General features: G+C 39.9%; 1 protein-coding gene across 1 annotated transcript in view; it reads right to left on the bottom strand.

The window, feature by feature from the left end:
• Lyst (lysosomal trafficking regulator) overlaps window positions 1-22,210 on the bottom strand; it is a 166,680-nt gene that overhangs the window by 21,267 nt on the left and 123,203 nt on the right. The window contains exons 40-46 of the mRNA XM_055603918.1: window positions 21,134-21,378; window positions 16,162-16,228; window positions 14,619-14,775; window positions 10,613-10,753; window positions 8,508-8,725; window positions 4,076-4,306; window positions 820-1,009 (exon numbers count right to left, since the gene is read on the bottom strand). Coding sequence (XP_055459893.1) covers window positions 820-1,009; window positions 4,076-4,306; window positions 8,508-8,725; window positions 10,613-10,753; window positions 14,619-14,775; window positions 16,162-16,228; window positions 21,134-21,378 — 1,249 coding nt within the window. The remainder of the gene's footprint in view (window positions 1-819; window positions 1,010-4,075; window positions 4,307-8,507; window positions 8,726-10,612; window positions 10,754-14,618; window positions 14,776-16,161; window positions 16,229-21,133; window positions 21,379-22,210) is intronic.

Below are 22,210 nucleotides of genomic sequence, written 5' to 3'. Positions count from 1 at the left end.
AACCCACTCAACAGAGAAGTTAGAGAATGAACACAGCTCTTCAGGTACATTATCACTGGGATTTAGTGATAAAAATACAATATGTTGAGAATTATATGTTCACATTTAAATTCCATAATGGTGAGTGATAAACATGTTGACCCAGGAGGCTTAGAAGAGGACAAAGGACCACAGGCTAGTGTCTGGCAACCTCACACAAGCATGAGTATCTTCAGCCATTCATTTTCATTGTAGGCTAAGCAGGAGAGCCTCTACACTAGAGAATGTTCACAGGAAGGACAGCGGGATTGCTGAGTGGGAAATGCCCACGGTCCTGCAGTGTCTAGGTGAAATATGAAATATGAAATGATCCATACCACATAGCCCTGTTCCACATTTCACAGTCACTAAGCTGGAAGCGGGAACCAGAAGATCTGCTATTCAGGCCATGTGTTTATGCTCATCACTCCCATTGGTATGTTTAAACCCACAGTTGTGTCTTCTGAGGCACCAGATCTGTCTAGTAAATACATCTGTCCATCCTGGGGATTGAGATCTTGAATGGGAATATTTCTATCAGACTGACAATGTTTTCATCCCCTGAGCACAGGCATTTGTCCCTCAGACTTTCATTTTAAATAGTACTACTGCGTTTAATTCTCACTTTTTTATGCACTACATTTTAATGCCTAGCTTGCATTAAGTAACCATGATTCTGAAGAGAGCATCTCACCGAAGACTGCAACTTCAGGAATCACTGAGGCGGCAGCACAAGTGAGCTGGTGACAGCTAAACCTTGTGAAAGAATCCAAGGCTGATCCTCACTATGGCTCACTTTACCTTGTTCCTTGCTGTAGGTCATCAGAAGACAGAAGTTTCGGGATAAACCACAGATGGCTCTGGTGGGCAGTGCCTGGAGGGAACCAAATCTTTCTCCATGAGGCTGACTGAAGCACACCACAGGCACTGGAGCACTGGGGGAGCCTACGTATTCTCCCCACTTCAAACCTTTTATCCATGACAAAGGGCTCTATAACGAAGGAAAGCCAAGATTATGATTTTTTTAAATAAAAGGTTATGATTATTAATTTAATTACAATGTAAGTTCTAAACAGAAAATAATTAGATGATAAGCTCTTTGAGGGCTATGTATTTTACTTCCCCATGTTTACCGTATAGAAAAGTGTTTCTTATTTGATTTGTGTCCCGTGTTTCTGGCCTAGATTGAGTGGAAATGCCTGCTACTGATTCAAAATTTGAAATTCAAGCAAAGAAAACAAAGTTTTACTAGACACATTTCTTTTAGCTAACATATTTAAAGTTGGTGATAAGCCACATGAACATAAGACAAAAGTGAAGACATGAGCACAGAACAGTTCACTTAGCCACAAGCTTTGGAGTCAAGGGACCCTTGCTTCATGCATGCCTGGACCATAGCCGTTTCTCAGTGGATTCTCAATTTTTTAATGGAGTGCAATGAGAAGGCTAGAGTGCTCCAGAGAGTGCCAGCAAATCCTGGAGAAGACAGTGTTGTCCAGTGAGAACAAAGGAAGACATGGGCTTGAGGAGCAGCAGGCTGTGAATATGGAGAGGTAAGAAAAGACTGTGGTAAGGATGGCCACAGACCTGCCATGAACAGACACCAAAACTGTTCCTCCATCCAAGTAAAAACAATTATCAAGAAGAAAATCCAGGAAGTCAGAAAACAGCCCTCAGAGTTTTCCCCAATGACTTAATTCTTCCACTCTCTTTTTGACTGTTAATCTCTTCTTATTAATATTTTCTCTGCTTTAGACATTTAGTCATTTCCATAAAACACCAAATAATTTTCAGTGTACTTTGCTTATCTCATTTTTCCATCTGAATGAAGAAATGGGCATTGCTGACCTACATACTATTGTTTAAAAAGCATGACAGTCAGTGCCCTGTTTCTTCTTATTTCAACCACTTAGGGGACAGAGTAATATGCAGTGTTAGGTGGCATGGAGGAGTCTTAGAGTAGGTGCCTTTGGGAAGGCTGAGCAGCAGAACTATTCCTGTGGCAAGAGAGAGGCTAACAAAGGTTTTTTAAGAACAAGCTTTTGTTCTAAAGCCTTCAGTGTATCTATCTGAAGTCAGTAACAAGTGGTGTCAGAGCCTGGTTATGACTGCTCATTCATAGTTCCTTGCCTGGAAATTTCTCTCATATGAATTGCAGAGTTTAAGCTTTTTTGAGTTGTACACAAACACTAAGCATCGTATAATGGTTAAGTGTTTTACAGTGTACCACACACATAAAAAAAAGAGTCCCTTTCCTAAGTGTTGCTCATACAGCTCTGACAGTACAAATGAGCTGACGTTCACTCAAGTGCAGCTGGACTGTGTGGAGGACCCTCTTCTGCACACCATTGCTGCTATATGTCAGAGCCTGTGGAGCTGCTGCCTGAAGGCCGGAGCACAGCACTGTGTGGGAGGTCACACTCTGGTTCAAGTGAAGAAAAGCTGTGGCATAAATGCCACTGCACATCACACACAGTAAAAGCAAACCAAACTCTAAAAAGCCTGCCTGAGAAGGCATTCATTTAGTAGAATAGTGAATGCCCACTGTGTGCCAAGCACTGCCCTTGGAGCTGTAGACAGTGATGAGCAAGTCAGACAACATCCTTTTCCAATGGTGGTGGGGATGGAGAGACAGACTAAACAAGTACTTATGTGGATGTTAGGAGTGACAGTGTTATGAGGCAAAACAGAGAGGAGAAGGCTGAGCACAATGAATCTTCTGGCTTGGACTTGGGGGTCAGGGAAGACTCTCGGAGGCACAGTTACCTGAACAGAGGCTTTACTGAAGGAGAGGCTAAATGGGATGTATGTGGGGATGTCAGGTGGAGGATGTCAGTTAGTGTGACGGTCCTACAGTGGGAACGAGGCAGGCTGGTACTGTGCTCCCATGCCAATTTATGTGCCTTTCCACAAACCAGCCTTAGACAGCTAATTAACACTGAGTAGAGTTCACGCCTAGAATAAGGAGAAAAAGGCAACCCAGCACCCTGGAGGATCTCCAGCTCTAAGCTGGTCTGGGCTACACAGTGAAATGCTGTTTCAAGCCAAAATCATCCAACCAAACCCCTAAAACCAGTAAAATCTCTGCTTTAAGTAGCAATGAGTATAGTAGTAAATTAAATGGTACTCATTAAATTTTATGAATATACTGTTATATTATCCTGACATGTTAAAATCAGGTATTATAGTTAAAAATAGCAACTCTGGTAATGATTAATACAACTTATGAGCCTTTAAAACCACAAAATAAAAACCCAGCTTTCCACTACAAAATTCAATACTGGTGATTTGGTTTTAACAGACTATCACTATTAGCTTGACTATTGATTGAATGGGTTCTGTTTGCATTTAACATGCAAAACTCACAGATGTGCGATATATGCATGAAAAATTTACATCTATGGTTCTAAGCAATATCCTTACCAAAAACATTATCAAAACAAAGTCTGTGAGAATTCTTCACTGACAGCAGACCACTATTAGTGCAGCTGAGATCTGCTTGATTCATGCTTCAGGTCTCTTCCCTTCCTTTTTGGTTCTCAGTGGCTCCCTTCTACAATTTAAGTTCTAGTATTTTATGCCACTTTTGTATGAAGAATTTAAGTGAAGGCTAAAATTCTTTTTCCTTTTTAAGGTCTGCTTGCTTTAGATTTCAATTTCAAGGAAAAATTATATCTACTTCCTATTTTTAGAGACAATATTTCCCATTATTACAATCTGGGGAGGTACCTCTGGTTAGTGCTTTTGGTTGAAGATGGTGAACAGACCCAGCTGTGTCATTTATACAGGTAACAGCTGGCCCCTTTTATTTGCACAACCCTATTTAGAAGTTGGCTTGGTGAGGCTTTCCCTGGTGATAAACCTCCATGCTCTCTGGAGACAGCTGCTGTCTGCTCCAATCAATGCTTCCTTTCCCTGGGCTTGCAAGGAGCTCTCTCCAGGCCACTGATGCAGCTAGAAGTACATGATTCATGTCTGCATCCTCACAGCCACGTGAGGGGCATAGCAGGAGTTCAGTCAACTTTTGTTAAATTTTGCTGAAATCAAAATAACATACCGGATAAGTGATTTCCTTGATTGGTTCTCGGGTCTCTCTGAAAGCAAACTGTACTAACAAGCCAACAGCTGCTGGAAGCTCTCCTTCGATGTTGAGCTTGGCTCCAGGTCGGCTGGCATGGGCGGTGTGGAACAACTGACGAGGCGTCTGCCCATAGGTTTTTATCATGGTTTCTAAAGCCCGTCTCTGTACTGGATCTTCAACTGCAGAGACATCCATTCCAAAGTATGTCTGCAGACAAAAATGTCAGAGAATATGGCACCAGCGTTACAATTAGTCATGACGTGAAAAGAAAACAACTAGTACTTGGTATTCTATTTTGAATGCAAATGATTTAAAAATGTTTCTGATCAGGTTAACTTAACCTTACTCTTCTTACTAGGTTCAGACAGTAATAACCAATATTTCTGAATATGTGAATGAAATAATATATTATCTACCTGACATTGATTAGGTGTGTTTATAAAACACTTCAAATTTAAGGCCTGAGTATGTCATATAAGATATCAAGTAGATTTTTGAAGAAACTGCTTGTCCAAAGTAATACATGGAAAAGGCAAAAATGAAGTTACACTGCAGTGTAGGTAAGGGAGTCCATAATAGAAAACACTAGTGAATATGAAAAGGCACCAGGGAAGGTTGCAGGGTGAGTTATTGAAATGGCATATCCTTTCTTGGCATTGTGCCTCTGAGAGTCCATCCTGGTTGTTCTGTGCACTTCTCTGCTGTAAATCTATCGGTCATTAGTAATGTGCTTGCCTCCCTGGATGGTCTAGGTTTTAGTGTTTAAATCAGTTATAACAATCTTCATATGCAAATCTAAATATAACATTTTTACAGGTGTCAAAATAAAATTTCCAAGGCACTTTAAAAATAGTGCTACCTCAAGATCCAGCTACACCACTCCTAGGCATATATCCAAAATATGTTCAAGTATACAACAATGACATTTGCTCAACCATGTTTGTAGCAGCTTTATTTGTAACAGCCAGAAACTAGAAACAACCCAGATGGCCCTCTACTGAGGAATGGATACAGAAATAATGGTACTTTTACACAATGGAATACTACTCAGCTATTACAAACAAGGAAATCATGAAATATGCAGGCAAATGGTGGGAACTAGAAAAGATCATCCTGAATGAGGTATCCCAGAAGCAGAAAGACACACATGGTATATACTCACTTATAAGTGGATATTAGTAATATAATGTAGGATAAACATACTAAAATCTGTATACCTAAAGAAGCTAAGCAATGAGGACCCTGGATAAGATGATCAATCCTCACTCAGAAAGGCAAATGGGATAGGCATCAGAAGAGGGAGAAAACAGGAAACAGGACAGGAGCCTACCACAGAGGGCCTCTGAAAGACTCTACCCTGCAGGGTATCAAAGCAGATGCTGAGACTCATAGCCAAACTTTGGGCAGAGAGAAGGGAATCTTATGAAAGAAGGGGGAGATGGAAGACTTGGAGGGGACTGGAGCTCCACAAGGAGAGGCACAAATCCAAAAAAATCTGGGCACAGGGGTGTTTTCTGAGACTGATACTCCAAACAAGGACCATGCATGGAGATAACCTAGAACCCCTGCACAGATATAGCCCATGGCAGCTCAGTATCTGGGGGGGAGGGCCCTAGTAAGGGGAACAGGGGCTGTCTCTGACATGAACTCAGTGGCTGGCTCTTTGATTACTTCCCCCTGAGAGGGGGCATCCTTGCCAGGCCACAGAGGAAGACAATGCAGCCAGTCCTGATGAGACCTAATAGGCTGAGGTCAGATGGAAGGGGAGGAGGACCTCTCCTATCAGTGGACTTGGAGAGAGGCATGGGAAAAGAGGGAGGGAGGGAGAGTATGATTGGGAGGGAATGAAGGATGGGGCTACAGCTGGGATACTACGTGAATAAATTGTAATTAATAAAATAAATAAATAAATAAATGTAAAAAAATTAAAAAAGAAATTAAATAACCTTCATGGTTACTGAACCTTCTAGAATACTAATGTCTCAAAGACTTAGTGAAAAACATTGAAGTTAGATGAATTAACTTTTATGTTTCAGTCTCTAGATACATTTAAACAAGAATTACTGAAAAGATGATATAAAGTGATGTGCACAGCACAGGGTATACTGAGATTAATGTTTCAATTCATAATTGCTTTAAATGTTATATTTCAGGATCAATATGAATGCAGCTAAGAACATGGTGCCTAAAAATATGGAGTATTTTGAGCTAAGGAGTGAATGTGAGGAAGAACCCTGCTCTTCCCCCGAAGCTGCTCATAAAACCTAGAAAAGGTTTCTGAACATTTCCTGAAGCACCACATGTGCCTCCACGAGGAAAGGAACAGCTTCATGTCTGAAGACTAAAGGCACACACAGGGGGTGAGCCAAAGGCCTCACTATTTGCCGGCTTTCTGCTGTCACACATTCTGTAACGTGCCACCTTCCATCAGCTCTAGAATAAAATCTCAGGTCTAGGCACTTGTTGGGGTTCCTTTCCTTAGGAAGGCTTGGGTGTTATGAAAGTTTGTGCTAGGTAAGCTCATGCCTTTCTCTTGTTAATCTCTTGGTTTTTTTGTTTTGTTTTGTTTGTGGAGTCCCCCCCCCCCCCAAAATCTAGGATGGGTAGAAGGAAAAGGTATTTTTCCTCTTCTATTTACTACTTTTCTTATAAAATTCTTATTTGTGGGAGCGGGATACAGCTGGGATACAGAGTTAACAAAATGTAACTAATAAGAAAAAATAAAACAACTCTTATTTGTGAACCAAATGATAATGGTTGTCTTAAAAAAATCATTCTCTTCAAAATCATCTTCTATTATAGCTACCATAAAACTGTTTGGATACCTTAGAGGTATCCAAAATAATTACAGAGAACAATGGACTAAAAAGAGACTTTTACTTTTGAACCACCCTTTGGGCATGTGTCCTGGTATAAGTAAGCTCAGATGCAGACTACTTTGTAAAGGTTTGAGGTATACACCTAGCTGTAATTGTTACAAAAACTTTCAGATCTGTATCCTCAACACAGACACCACTACAGAGCAAGTCCATGGCCAATCAATTCACCTGGCTAGGTGGAAATCTGGGGCAGCCATGGGTCATGTGGTGGATAAGAGCTGATCTGTGGGTCTACATGGAGTACCCAGCGTACAGATTCAGAAATGCCTTTTTTTTTGTGTGTGTGTTCTGCCTTTGCTCCTCTTCCTTCAGACATGTCCTTTCACAATTTCACTGGAACTTTCCCAACAGACGCAGTTAGCTCACCAAACCCACCTCTGCCTATGCTTCTCACCCTAGTTACCTCTGTGCCCTGAGAGGTAGCATAATAGATGTTTCCTACATCTACACAGAAACATAAACTAGTACATGTGGAAATTAACAGCTCCACTTGTAGGGAATTAAAATCTGTCTTAAATAGGGATAGCAGTGGCCATTACAGTCATGGAGAATGGCATATCATAACTAATATGTTTAAGACGGTATTATTCAGGAAGAAAAAAAATTTTAAAACAGAATTAACTAAATCACTGGAATAATATGCAGGTATAGAAAAAAAAAGCCTTGTAGGTAGTTTTGATATTTAGATACTGAAAGCAAAGCTTATTTTTCATATTTCCTCTTCTTGATAGTTGCATTTTATGTATTTTCTAATAAGGCAAGAGTAATGTCTCTGTCATAAAGAAAAATGATGCCCTTCTAAAAACCTAATAGGCACTCAGAATAGTAGGCAGCAAAGAGCTAACTCAGCTAGCTGGCCACTCTCCTTAGAAAGCTTTGCTGCACCCTTGGCTGGTGTGTAGGAGCTGGAATTTCAGGAATCTTCCCACCATTTCCTAGGAGACAAGTATAGCTCAGTCTGCCTACGCTATGCAAACCATGAGGACCATACTCAACACTTGTATCCGTTCTGGGTCTGGAGTTTAGCACATAGGAGGCAGATGGTTTCTAAGTTACCATTCCCAAAGAGATGCTGAATTCCGAACCAACTGACAGCTTCCCTGGCAGAAACCACTTCCTGTGTGGCAGCAAAGCTTCCGGAGAAAGTGACCATGCTCTTTGTGCTTTAATGGGAGGAGTCAGATGGGAGGCTGTGCCTTGCTTCACCCACACTTTGTTTACTACGTGTTTCCTTTGGCCAGTTAAGCTTTGTATCTTTCACTGTCATAAATCAGAGTTGCAAACTATACATTTATTTAGTAAGTCACTAAATATGAGGGCAGGTTTTAGAGAACCCCTAACTATAGCATCTAAGACACTTTTAAAGAGATGAAATATAAAAGCCTGGAAATTTTTGCATGCTAGTAGCAACAGCTTAGTGAAACTACCTCTTTGATGACTTGGGTATTTTAAAGAAATAGCTTCACAGCCAACCTTAAAATATTCAGGTTCTAATTTGTTGTGTGCAGTCTTTTAAAGGAGTGACTCACAGCGGGATGGAAAACATTGATGGCTTGAACAGAAGCCTTTCCCTTTTGCTTGTAGCCAAACACCAAGTCAATCCAGTGACAGATGTTCTGGGACACGTGGTCAGATTCTAGTGCCTGCCGGTGAATGAGGATGAACAGCCGAGGATCATTTCGTGCCCATGGAGGAAGGTTAACATGGTTAACACGTTCACCGTTCTGACGCACACCAAAGTCAAAACCTAAGGAAGATTAACAGACAGAGTTACCTCTGCTAAGGCAGGCTTCACTGAGCCCACAGAGCGGGAGAGTGCTACAAGCGGGAGGAGGTACACTGCAGTGCTGTCCGCAGCAGGAGGGACTGCCCTACAGTAAGAACCACTGCTCATCTCCTGTCTGTACCAACAGGGACAGAACACATGCTAAGCTAAGGAAACGCTTTTTGCTTGTTTGTTTTTCGAGACAGGATTTCTCTGTGTAGTCTTGATTGTCCTGGACTCATTTTGTAGACCAGGCTGGCCTTGAACTCACAGAAATCCGCCTGCCTCTGCCTCCTGAGTGCTAGGATTAAAGGTGTGTGCCACCACGCCAGGCCAAGCTGGGACTTTCAGCTTTACTCTCTGACCACTTTCTAACAGGATGGAGAAAGATCAGTGTCCATGAATTACAGTACTATGCTCACCAAACTCTTCAAACACAGTGAATGCTTAAATATCTATTTAATTATAAACTTGATTAAAATCAAATCAAAACTTTTTATAAGAATTTCTAGATTGTTGGTTATTTTCACATATTGGTATCATATACTTAATAAATATTAATATTCTGTAGTTTAGAAAACCTCTTACAAAGTAGACAGTACCCTAAAATAGGTTGTCTCAGTATATTATTTTTTGGGCACTATATAGGTCAGTTCTGACTTAATTTCTACTAAGCATTTGTAGCCCAACAAAAAAAATGCCACATATTGAATAAAAAGGTTCTGGATTTTTTACTTATTTATTTATTTTGTGTGTGTGTGTGTGTGTGTGTGTGATTTTCATACGGTTTCTCTGTGTAGACCTTCTTTCCTGAAACCTGTCCTATAGACCAGGCCGGCTGGTCGCTAGCACAGAGATCTGCCTGCCTCTACCACCCAAGTGCTGGGATTAAAGGTGTGCACCACCACTGCCCAGCTTTAAAAGGATTCTTTGAGATATGAATATATGCCAATATACATTCATTTGTCTGCCAGTGTGAAAATAATAAAAACACTTATTTTATTTAAAAAAACACTGCTCAGGCACGGCAGGGCATGCCTGCAAACCCAGACTTTGTCACACTGAAAAAGAAATATGGGGGTTCTAGGCCAGCCTGGGCTAGATAGGGAGACAGTGTCTCTCAAAACAAACAAACCTCTTTGAATAGAGATTTATTTTTCTACAAACAAAAAACAAAAAAAAACAGGGTAAAAATTAAAAAGAATCTTTTAAAAAATTAAGATGTCTACCTTTTTTGATTGTGTGAGTATAATATGAAGACTCTTCACCATTTACAGGCATTTTGTAATGATATGACACAAAATATAAACTGAGCATATGTATAAAAGCTGTATGTAGGCATCTCAGCATCTATATATTATCCTGGGGAACAGGGGTAGGCCTGGTGGGAAGGTCTGAGTTATTGAATGGTGGCCTCTGTGGCAGAAGGGCTGGCGAGGGACCATGAACTTAATCATTCCAAACTTTATGGTACCAAGTGCACATCACAGGGGAGACACTCATCACTCAAAACAGATGAATAAAAGCACCAAGAGGAATGCTGATAGGAAAAGACATGAGGAAGTTGCAGTTTTAACAAGAGGCTACAGGGGCTGGAGAGATGCCTCAGTACTTAAAAGAACTGTGTGATCTTCCAGAGGACCTGGGTTCTATTCTCAGCTCCCACAGGGAGGTTCACAACTGTCTGTAACTCCAGTCCTGGGGCCTCTGATGCTCTTCTGGCCTCTTCGGGCACTGCACGCATATGGTACAGACAGCCATGCAGGCAGAACACCCACATTCATAAAATAAAACAATAAAGGTTATTCCTGGAAAATTATAACTCTATTGCATATCTTCAAAATATGTGAGAAGTGATCTGTTGCTTACCTTCACGGTTCACCAGGAACTCAGGAAGGTAGAAAAACTCTGGAATCAGCTCCTTTACATCAGTCATGGATTCAAAAGATGAGAGGCGCCAAGTTGTGTTTGTAGAATGAAAAGTTCTGTCTGGAATGTCGAAACTCTGATCTACAAAGAAATTCCATTAATACAATGAAGACAAAAAGACCATATTCTACTTGAAGTGTCCCATAATTTCTGTTGCTTCAAAAATGATTAAAGTAATGGTCTTTTGGTTTATTTAAAGAATTATTCAAATTCTTGAAATCATATTATTTCACCAACTGAGCTTAAGCATTTTTATTAATATAAAATTGAGCATACTCCCCCCCCCCCCCAGACAGGGTTTCTCTGTGCAGCCTTGGCTCTGTAGACCAGGCTGGTCTCTAACTCACAGAGATCCTCCTGTCTCTGCTTTCCTGAGTGCTGGGATTACAGGTCTGTGCCACTGAGCCCAGCTAAAACTGAGTATACTCACTCATGCTCATTTTTTTTCTGGTATAGAATATTAATGACAAAGAATTGAGTTTTGTCCCTGTGTCTTTTCTGTGAATACAATCATAAGCTGGAAATATTAAGTGACATGCAAAGGCCATTCCTGAGAATATCAGCTATGTGTATGGTTCTTAGGGACTGTGTTGTGTTGCCTAATGTGCTTCTGTACTGCCTGGAATTTGAGCATATCCTCTTGTGTAGAGAATATCACAGACCAATCTCAGCACCAAGCACAGCAGTGTCAGTGGAATGAGTTCATTTTTTTCTCCAAGCTGAGTTACATTTCCCATCATTTTTATTGCTTTTTCATCTACTACACTGAGCCAGTTTGCACTGGCTGGCCACTAAATAAAATCTAGGGAAAAATAAAATTTATAGTTTTTATTTTCAGAAAGTAAGAAATGCCAGGCCATCATGGAATCATGGCATATAGAACTCAGGCTAAGCAGCTATGTAACAAGAGTACCATACCACAGGTTCTGTTTGGGTTGTAAGTTCTTTGTAGTTTCTGTTTTTAAAAAATATCTACTGAAAATTACTAGAATCTAGACTGTGTATATATTAGATCAGTGGCTCTCAATGGGTAACATATTGGTAATGTCTCAAGTTATTTTTGGTTGTCACAACATGGTGGAGTTCATGTACCACTAACATTAATTGGTAGAAGCTAGGGATGCTGCTAAAATGTCCTGGGATACAAAGGGCAACCCTGAGTCAAAAAAATTATGTAGCTTAAAGTACTATAGTGCCAAAGTTCAGAATTCCTAACAACACAGATGTCCCTCAACAGAGGAATGGATACCGAAATTGTGGTACATCTACACAATGGAATACTACTCAGCTACTAAAAACAGGAAATTATGAAATTTGCAGGCAAATGGTGGGAACTGGAAAAGATCTTGAGTGAGTAACCCAGAAACAGAAAGATGCACATGGTATATACTCACCCCTAAGTGGATATTAGCCATATAATATAGGATAAACATATTAAAATCTATATTCCTAAAGAAGCTAAACAACAAGGACAACCCTAGGGAAGTTTGTCCTCATTCAGAAGGACAAACACAATAGACATTGGAAGCAGGAGAAAGCAGGGAACATGACAGGAGCCTACCACAGAGGGCCTCTGAAAGACTCTACTGATCAAAGCATCAAAGCAGAGGCTGAGGCTCATAGCCAAACTTTGGGCAGAGGGCATAGAATTTTATGAAAGAAAGGGAAGACAGAAAGACCTGGAGGGGACAGGAGTTCCAAAAGGAGAGCAAAAGAGCCAAAAACAAATAAACAAACAAACAAAAAACAAAAAACTGAACCCTGGGAACTCTGCAGAGACTGATACCCCAACTAAAGACAATGCATGGAGAAGATCTAAAAACCCTGCTCAGATGTAGCCCATAGACTCAGTATCCAAGTGGGGTCCCTAGTAAGGGGTGCAGGAGCTTTCTCTGGCATGAACTCAGTGACAGGCTCTCTGATCACCTGCCCCAGGGGGGTACATCCTTTACTAGGCCACAGAGGAAGACAATTCAACTAGTTCTGATGGACCTGATAGGGTAGGGTCAGATAGAAGGGGAAGAGGACCTCCCCTATCAGTAGACTTGGAGAGGGGCACAGGGGGAGAAGAAGGAGGGAGGGTGGGATGGGGAGGAGGCCACAGCTGGGATACAAATTAATAAATGATAATAAAAAAATTCAAAAGCCAGCAAAAGAATAATAAAACTAATGAAAGTAAATGAGGATTAAGGTAGAGTTAGGATGTTAAAATAATCTATACATAAATATTCAATGAAGATCTAGTCATGGCAGGACACTTCTGAAGTATCAGTACTTGGGAGGTAGACTCAGGAGGATCATGAATTCAAGGCCAGTCTCAGCTACACACCAAGTTTAAGGCCCAACTTGGACTACTGGGTTTCAAAACAACAACAATATAACTACTTAATGACGAAAAAGTGATATTGTATATGAATCTATTCATAACAGCAATATAATAAAATTTGATGGTTGACTGAGAATTTTATTTTATATTGATGGAGTCTTAGGCTACACCAGAAGAAATGGTTTTAGTTGGAAGGATGTTAATAGTACTGCAGTGTTTCAAACTACATTAAAATATTCTGTTTTCACTTCCTTTTTTTTAAAAATGACATTTACAAATGAATGTTCTTATGTCCAAAAAGATCTTCAAACCATGGCACATTTAGAAAGCACAGCAAGCAAGGGCAGTATTAACACCCGTCCTGGTGCTCTCCCTTAACAGGGCTGCTCATTTGTTTATGGGAGTTCCTGCACCAGCTGGAATGGGACAATACACACATGTACTCTCAAGTTAACTAAGCAATACATGACAATTGCCTTAGGAAAACCAGAGAAATGGCTCAGTGGGTAGGAGCTCTTACAGCATAATGGTTGAGGACCTGAGTTTGGATGCCAGCACCCATGTGAAAAAGCAGGGAGTGGCCACGTCTGTAGTTGTCACCCAGTACTGTGTGGTGGGGGAGAGAAGGAAATATCTCTGAGGATTTTTGGCTATCAGATTAACTCTAGATTCTTGAAAGAACAGGGTACACAGTAATAAAGGAGAATACCTGATGTCCTCCTCTGGCGTCTGCAGACACACCCACAGAGGCCCATGCATATACAACTTTCTCTCTCTTTCTCTCTCTCTCTCTCAACAGCCAACATGTGGGACATTCACTCTGTAAGCTTATGGGGTAAAAATTAAAAGCCCCATTCACAGATTAAGCATACAAATTATACAGATTAAGGAATACAAATTCATTCCTCTAAGAGGTTGCTTTAATAAAAGACATGAGGCCAAAACAGGGTAGGACAAACTGAATGGACAATGGTCTCCTAAACAGATGTCATGTGGAACAACAGCAGAGCCAACACCTCGGTTTTCACTGGATAGCGTGGTGAGTGTGTCCCTACTGGCACACAGTGAAGTCCGCCGGTCATCTGTACACTGTCATGCAAAGTGCTGAGCTAGGTTAAGAGCAAGCTTTACTACAGTAATGATGCCAGGGTGCTTTCCATTAACTAGTTCTTATAAATAATAACAATACTTTCCCATGACAGATTTTAATAAAAAAAAATACACAAGCTGCAAAATGTTTGTGCTCTGAAATAATTATTGGGTTACAAGTCTTTAAAAGAGGGATGAACTGGGCATGGCGGCGCATACCTTTAATCCTAGCCCTCAGAAGGTGGAAGCAGTTCCATGTTTATAAACTTGGACATGACCTAAAGCTAAAATTATTTATTTATTTATTTATCTATCTATCTATCTATCTATCTATCTATCTATCTATCTATCTATCTATCTATCTATCTATTTATTTTTAAGGAGGATTTTAGTGACTGGTTAAGTAGAATTCTTTCCCCCAGCTTGGTTAGTGTTAATTTTCAAGAAGCTAGTCGAGATTTTTTGGTTTTTTTTTTTGTTGTTCTAATACTATAGCATGATTTTTGGGGTGGTTTCGAAAGAAATCCTTACCTTGGTAGGCTAGAAACATTTTAGTGAAAGGAGGCATCCTGACCAGGAAGTGCAGCACGGTGCCGCTGTTGGAGTAGTGGGAGCCATAGTGGTAGGGCTGCACAGGAGGCATGGGGTCGTCTTCTCGGACTCCCTTGCGGTACTCTTCCTCCAAGTACTGTGGGACACAGAGCAGGACAACCACGATTGTGCGTGCGCTCCACAGATGGCTAGGTTTCTCTTCCATTCTCCTCCACCCCTTTGACACTACTCTCATCTTCCCAATTGTGTCCAGATCTCACAGCCCCAAATGAGAGCTACCCAATGCTTGCTACCTCCACTCCTATTCCATCATAAGAACACACCTGCATTGCATTCTCACTCCTAGCTAACGGCCCCAAATATCAACACGGGTGCAAAAAACTGAGAGCTGATCCTACCACTAGACATGTCTGCATTGAAGAGTTACATGGCATATTTTGAGTGCTTCTCTAGGAATAGAAATGTAATACGTTAGCATACGTTACCACTATTAACAGTGGTGTATGATGGTTTAGCAGAGCATGTACACAGAGTTAAAAAGACAATGATGATCTTTTCCACCTCCAACTCCCCCTCCCCCACAAAGGAGGCAGATCAGCTATGCCTTTCCTATCTGTCACTGTGCCCATCTTTGCAGCTCTCTCTCTGATAACAAAGTTGTATCTAGTAAATTTTCAAGTAATATCTTGACTCCCACAGGCTGTCATTTTTCTTTTCTTTTCTCTTTCTTTCTTTCTTTCTTTTTTTTTTTTTATGACAGGGTTTCTCTGTGTAGCCTTAGCTATCCTGGAACTCTTTGTAGATCAGGCTGGCCTTGAACTCACAGAGACAAGCTGTCATATTTTCAGTTGCAGAAGAATCAAATAGTGAGTTTCAGGTACTTAGAGGGACATCTCTGGAACTGGGACATGATTGATGTGGGAATATGAGAGAATGGCTTCTGCCACTCCTATCATTACACTATTATGAAGAATATACTATGTGATAAGTCAGTTTTCTAAGTTTCCAATAGAATTCCATTAATATTAACATTGTTGACATGGGTAACTCATTTCTATTTAAATAGGTAATCTCACTTATATCTAAAATGCATAATTATCTGATTATGTCTAGTGTTACAGTGTAAATAAATACATTGATATTTAGTATATATCAAACTAACATGATCATATTAACGTAAAGATATTATAATTTCTATATAATATAAATAATATTCAGAGGCATGAATATTTGAGCTGTTAAAAATCTGTGATTTTTTTAATAAAAAATATAATTTTAAGCATTTGAAAGTATAGTGGACTAATTAGGTTTCAAATTATGCCAAAATGAGAATATACTTTCTTTTTATCCTTAGAAGATGTTTCCACAGAACTAAGACACAAATGACTGTCAGTTTTATATAATTTCCAGTTCTTAAAGTACAAGGAGACAAAAGACAGAAAATAATTACTATAAACTAAAAGGCATACATTCATAAGGCTCCACTTTCATGTATCAAAGTATTGATGGAAACTAAAGTTACCTTGTATGTGTCAACATAGCGGTCTTCTTTTTCTTTATACTGCACAGCGATAGGCTTAGATAGGTTTCTACAAAGGAAAAGATGATATAGAAAATATGAAGTAATTTGATACTGCCAGTATTACGCTGCGCCTGTCTTCACCCTGAAAATAAACAATTAACAAAATGTGCAGTCTGTAACTCACATAAACATGTTGCTTTGCAGCCAACAGTCACCATTCAAAATCATGGCTTCATAAGCTGTCAAGAAAATTCAAGTAAAGATCTGTACCTGCATGGTGAATTCCTGACTCTTCTGGGTGATGCTGTCATGTAGTGCCATGCAGGTATGTATGCACGTGAACATGTTAGTAATGGCACTCCCACTATGAATACCACATACTGTCCTTAGAGCCCAAAGAATACATCCTCATTTTTACCCACTATAAAGCACAGCAGCATCTCTGTACGGTGTGTAAAAAGGTAGGAGAAATATCTTTGAGGCGAGGGAACAGCTGCTCTGGTTAAGAGGCACAAGGGAAAGACCATCTACAGTGTTAACATCGGGCACTGTATCTACAGTAGGCTCTGTTCAAGGGTCAGTAAGCCAAACACATCTGGCTTATTCAGATGGAATTTTGTTGCTGTTGTTGAGACAAGGCCTTACTATGTAGCCCAAGCTAGCCTTAAACTCATTTTCTGGTCAGACTGACCTTGTACTTGCAACAGTCTCCCTATCGTAAGTCTCTCCTGCTGGGATTACAAGAATGCATTAATACACCCTCATGACATAGCTTTTTTGATATGTAACTATTTCCTAGGGATGCAGAGTTTAATAACATTAAATGCAAATTCTAGTAACATAGTTTAATCATAGAGACTGTCATAAAGTAAAAAAGTTTTACAAAATAAATGTTAATTTACTCTCAAAATGGAAAAAAATCATTTTCAAGATCCTGGCATTTTTTTTTTTTATTCCTTAAGAATGCTGTAATAAATCTTAGGTACAAATTAGAGTATTATGGCGGAAAATTAAGAATTACAGTTATTATCAGGTGTGGGGTCACATGCCTTCAATCCCAGTACTTAGGAGTTGGAAGCAGATGTATCTCTGTGTTCTCTGTGAGTTCAAGGCCAGCCCGATCTACATAGCAAGTTCTAGGCTATCCAGAGTTGTATAGTGAGACCCTGTCTCATATAGACAGACAGATACAGAGAGAGACAGAGACAGACAAACACATAATGACAAAATCCCCAAACAAAGAAATTACAGTGAACAGATAAGCAAAAAACAGTTGGGATGCTTTTACTCATGGTAAAACATTTCAGCATATATTTGTCCAGCTGTTTTTCTCCTTATTAGTGGCTGCCTATATATTTTTGAACAAAAGAATGTCTTTCCATGTTCTTTTACCATAGTTTTTTTACATTTATTTATTTTGTGTGCATTTATGCGATGAGTATGTGTGGGTATGTATATTATAGTATGCATGTGGAGGTCAAGAAAATTTGTGGGAGTTGATTCTCTGTACCATGTAGATTTCAAGGATAAAACTCAGGTCCTCAGACTTGGTAGTAAGTCTGACTTGCTGAGTCATCTCCTCAGTCCTACAACATTGCTTTAGTAGTTGCAGCGTACAATAATGTATTCAAATCTGGATCTTCAGGCTGTTTCTAAATTTTAGATACTTTGAAAAATGACAGGAGCAGCATATTCCTAGTTAAATCATTACATAGAGGAGCAGATTCCAAAGTAAGCAAAGAACCAACAACTCCTGGTTAAGTAGGAACTTTTATGCTGAGCATATGTCCTTTAGCATTTCCAAGAATAATTCCTAGAGGCTAACTTGCTAAAACAGAGTTATGTGCATCTAACAGATTTTTTAAAATATACACTGTCAAATAACTTCCCTGAAACATCACATATATTTATACCAGCAATGTGTAAAATGTTCAAATGTCCAACAGCAGTGTATATAATACCTAAAAGGCAGACAATGTACCACTGTAAAATAACTTCAACTTGATTTCTTAAGAAAGGGCCAAGTCAGGCTTATTTGGGGGGAGTTACAGTTACAATAATTATAAACATCCCAAGTGGCATATTTGAAGTCAATTTTTCTTTAAGAGAACAAATTTTTGAACTAAATAAAATACCCGCCAATGAACTAGGGCTCTCTGGTTTGTTAAAGCTAACAGTTTGTTGAAGGAAGGCAGAAAAAAAGCTAAATCCCTTTTCTTTGATTCTCAAAGTTTAACTTTCCTCCAGTGGTACCTACAAGGTAAAGTACTGGCTCTGGACCCCCCAAGACCAAGTTCTCAGCACAAAGGAGAGTTATTTGCCCCAGAGGGACAGAGGGCAGGGATAAGAGACAAAGACAGGAGATAGAGAATAAGGGGGAAGGGAACAAGGGAGAGGAGAAAGGGTATTTGACCGGAAGGGCAAAAACTGCCTCTAGATAGAGAGGGGACAGGCATGTTCTATAGGAAAATGGCAGTTTATAAAGGTAACGGGGGAAGCCCCTATGTTATGATGCAGTGTTTAATTTTAGTTGGGTATGTTAATTAGGGCAGCCAAAAGAGGGCTTTTGATTGCTGGACTTCAATACTTTGACAACTAGACCTACATGGTCAGCCTCAGGAGGAGGAGGTGGCCAAATAAGGGGAAAGACCTTGGTGGCTAGCTTTAGAATGTAATCTGATGGTCTTTAGCAAGGCAGAGGGAATGGGAGCGAAGGAAGGGCAAGGCCTGCCAGAGCCACATGCTTGAGTTAGTGTTCCTTCAGTACCAATGACTTGGTCTCACTTTGACTCCCTCCATGTGTGTTTGCATGTGTACACATGCCTGTGTTTCAATTTTTTTAAAGTATAGAATGAACATTCTTAATCTAGAGATCTGAAATCCAAAATGATCCTAAATTCAAAGCTTCTTACACACCATGCATCAAAAGCAGCCAGATTTTAGAGCACCTTAGACTTAATATTTTTAGATTTGGGATATTCAGCTGGTAGTCTGCAAATACTCTAAATCTCAGAAATGCAACAACAACTACAACAAAACTTACAACCCTATACATTTTGGATAAGGGACAGACTATAAAATTATTAAATAATGTATTTTTCATTTCAAGGGGTTTCAGTTACTTGTTCTTGTTGCCATTATTCTCTTAGATCCTCAGATTATCTTATCTTTGCTAATGAGAGCCTACGTTGTTTCCTTGTTCTCCAATACAAAATATCCTGGGCTCAGCATTTCTGTTTTCTCATAAATTTAGAAAAAAATGAAAGGATAATGTGCTGGTGAGTCTTATGTCAACTTAAGTTAGAATTATCTGAAAGGAGGGAACCTTAATTGAGAAAATGCCTCCATAAGATTGGGCTGTAACTCATCTTAGTGATCAATAAGGGAGGGCCCAGGCCATTGTGGGTGATGCCATCCCTGGGCTAGTGGTCCTGGGTTCTATAAGAAAGCAGGCACAGCAAGCCATGAGGGGAAGCCAGTGAGCAACATCCCTCCATAGTCTCTGTATCAGCTCCTGCTTCCAGGTTCCTGCCCTGTCTGAGTTTCTGTTCTGGCTTTCTTAGATGATGAACAATGTGGAAATGTAAGCCAAATAAATCCTTTCTTCCCCAACTTGCTTTTTGGTCATGGTATTTCATTACAACAATAGCAATCCCTAACTAAGATAGATAGGAAACCATCCTTATGCAACTTCTGCTAAAATAATTGATTCAAGCAATAAAGCCATGGCTAAAACTACTGGATAAAAGCCCAGTGTGAACTTGAACCTACAATTGGGGGAGGGGGGGGCATCACAGCCTCCTGATGATAGGTAGTGACACAAAGTTCACATGGCCATGTATGGTGAATTCCTCCCACTATAAAGGGTAAATTGACTACAAGTAAGCCTTTTGAGCTAATCCCTACTGTTTGGCAAACAAGGACTACTGGCACAAATGTTATCATGCTGCAAAAAATAAATAAAAAATAAAACATACATGCAAAAACTTAAAGGCCTTTCTAGCTGTATCAAATGCAACAGCAAACCTGGTTCAAAATAACCAATTATAAAAGGCATTGTCGAGATAAGCAGGAGACAGTGAATATGGAAGGCATGTTTAATAATATGGAAGCTATTATTGGGATTGTTAATTTCCCTAGCATAACAGCATGTAGTAATGTAAGGAAATATCCTATTGATTAAAAAAAAAAGATGTATACTGTAGAACTCAGAGTTGACATAACTAGATATCTGAAATTTTAAAAAAAGATGATGCAAGTTTGCTAAAATCTTCATAATTCACAACTGTTTAATTGGGGAAGATGAATTATGAAGGCTTCATTAATCATTACATTTCTGTGAATATTTGAACATTTTCTTTTTTAATTTTAATTATTTTTATTAATTACAGTTTATTCACTTTGTATCCTCCCTGTACCTCCCTCCTCCCCTTCCAATCCTACCCTCCCTCTTCCCCACCTGTGTCCCTCTCCCAGTCTACTGAAAAGGGAGGTCTTCTTCCCTTTCCCTCTGACTCTAGTCTATCAGGTCTCATCAGGAGTAGCTGCATTGTCTTTTTCTGTGGTCTAGTAAGGCTGCTCTCCCCTCAGAGGGAGGTGATCAAAGATCAGGCCAATCATTCATGTCAGAGACAGTCCCTGTCCCCATTACTATGGAGGTGTCTTGGATGCTGAACTGTCATAGGCTACCTCTGTGCAGGGGTTCCAGGCCATCTCCATGAGTGATCCTGGGCTGGATTATCAGTTTCAGAAAAGAGCCTTGTGCCCAGACTTTTTGGATCTGTTGCTGTCCTTGTGGAGCTCCTGTCCTTTCTAGGTCTTACTATGTCCCAGTTCTTTCATAAGATTCCCTGTACTCTGCCCAAAGTTTGGCTGTGAGTCTCAGCATCTGCCTCGATACCCTGCAGAGTAAAAACTTTAATGGCATAAACTCAGTATGCACATGAACCCAAAATGTGATGCTTTTACTTGCCTATAGATAGCTGGATCATTGAGGTCAAGAGTCTCACTAACATAGTCAGAGAGGATGAAGGGGAACACGGGGTACTGCATGAGATCATTGAAGGACCGGCCGGCATGCTTGTTTAGATGAGTCAAATATTCAAAATTGGTAATTTGTCCAGTATACCACAGGTTGGTCAGAGCAGTGATGTTTCCGTATTCCAGAAGATTTGGGAGGTTATTTGTGAGAATACTCTGGTACACATCATCACGAACCTAAAGGGAAAGGAGAAAAAAATGACCAGGTATTTTTAGGCTTATTGATACTTCCCCAGAGGAGGAGAATATTGTAGACATGTTATTAATCTGAAATCCTCCAAGAAATCTGCACTAAATGGTAGAGAACCACATTTTGATTGCAGTTTCCCTCCAGAGGCAGGCTCTTAGTCACTACACTTACTGCTGTGTAAATCTGCTGGCAAAATTATCTGGCAGAAATTTCTGCATTATCTGCTCATAATTTCCAAGGAAAAGTTATGCACAGAAGTCACTAAAAACAAACAAGCAAACAAACAAACAATAAATGTGCATCATGATGGTGTAGAGAAAGTCATATTCTGTACCGACAGTCTGATTGTATCAGAAAAGATCTGGTCTGTGGATCCCTGCTAACACTGTATGCTGTTTTTACACCTGTAATATGGAGGTAATAACTCCATATCTCATGAGAACTAAATACAGTGTCCTATGTAAGTAGGATACAAACCCACTATTGACTGAAAGCAAATAGGATCAATCTCGCAACCCCTGTGGTTCCAGGGCCTTGTTCATTCTAGGCAAGCATTCTATCACTGAGCTATTTCCCAGCTCCACAGAAACTCTTTTTCAGAGACGAATACAAGTTCTGTCACAGAAAAGGAGGTATTATGACTCTTTCAAAACAAACAAATGAAAACCCAAACAAAACAAACTAAATGGGTTTGGAAGACTCACTGCAAAGACTATGTACAGGTCTAGGAAGAAGAGCCATGGATGTGACAGAGAGAAATAAGACTGAATAAAAATGACAAGAGAAATGTAGAAACAGACAGAAACAGTGCTGAAAAAC

This window comes from Psammomys obesus, unplaced genomic scaffold (assembly GCF_907164565.1).
Source record: "Psammomys obesus unplaced genomic scaffold, mPsaObe1.curated_primary_1811, whole genome shotgun sequence".
NCBI classification, from domain to species: Eukaryota; Metazoa; Chordata; class Mammalia; order Rodentia; family Muridae; genus Psammomys; species Psammomys obesus.
The sequence above is the reverse complement of the archived record's forward strand: the minus strand, read 5'-3'. Positions and strand labels throughout refer to the sequence as shown.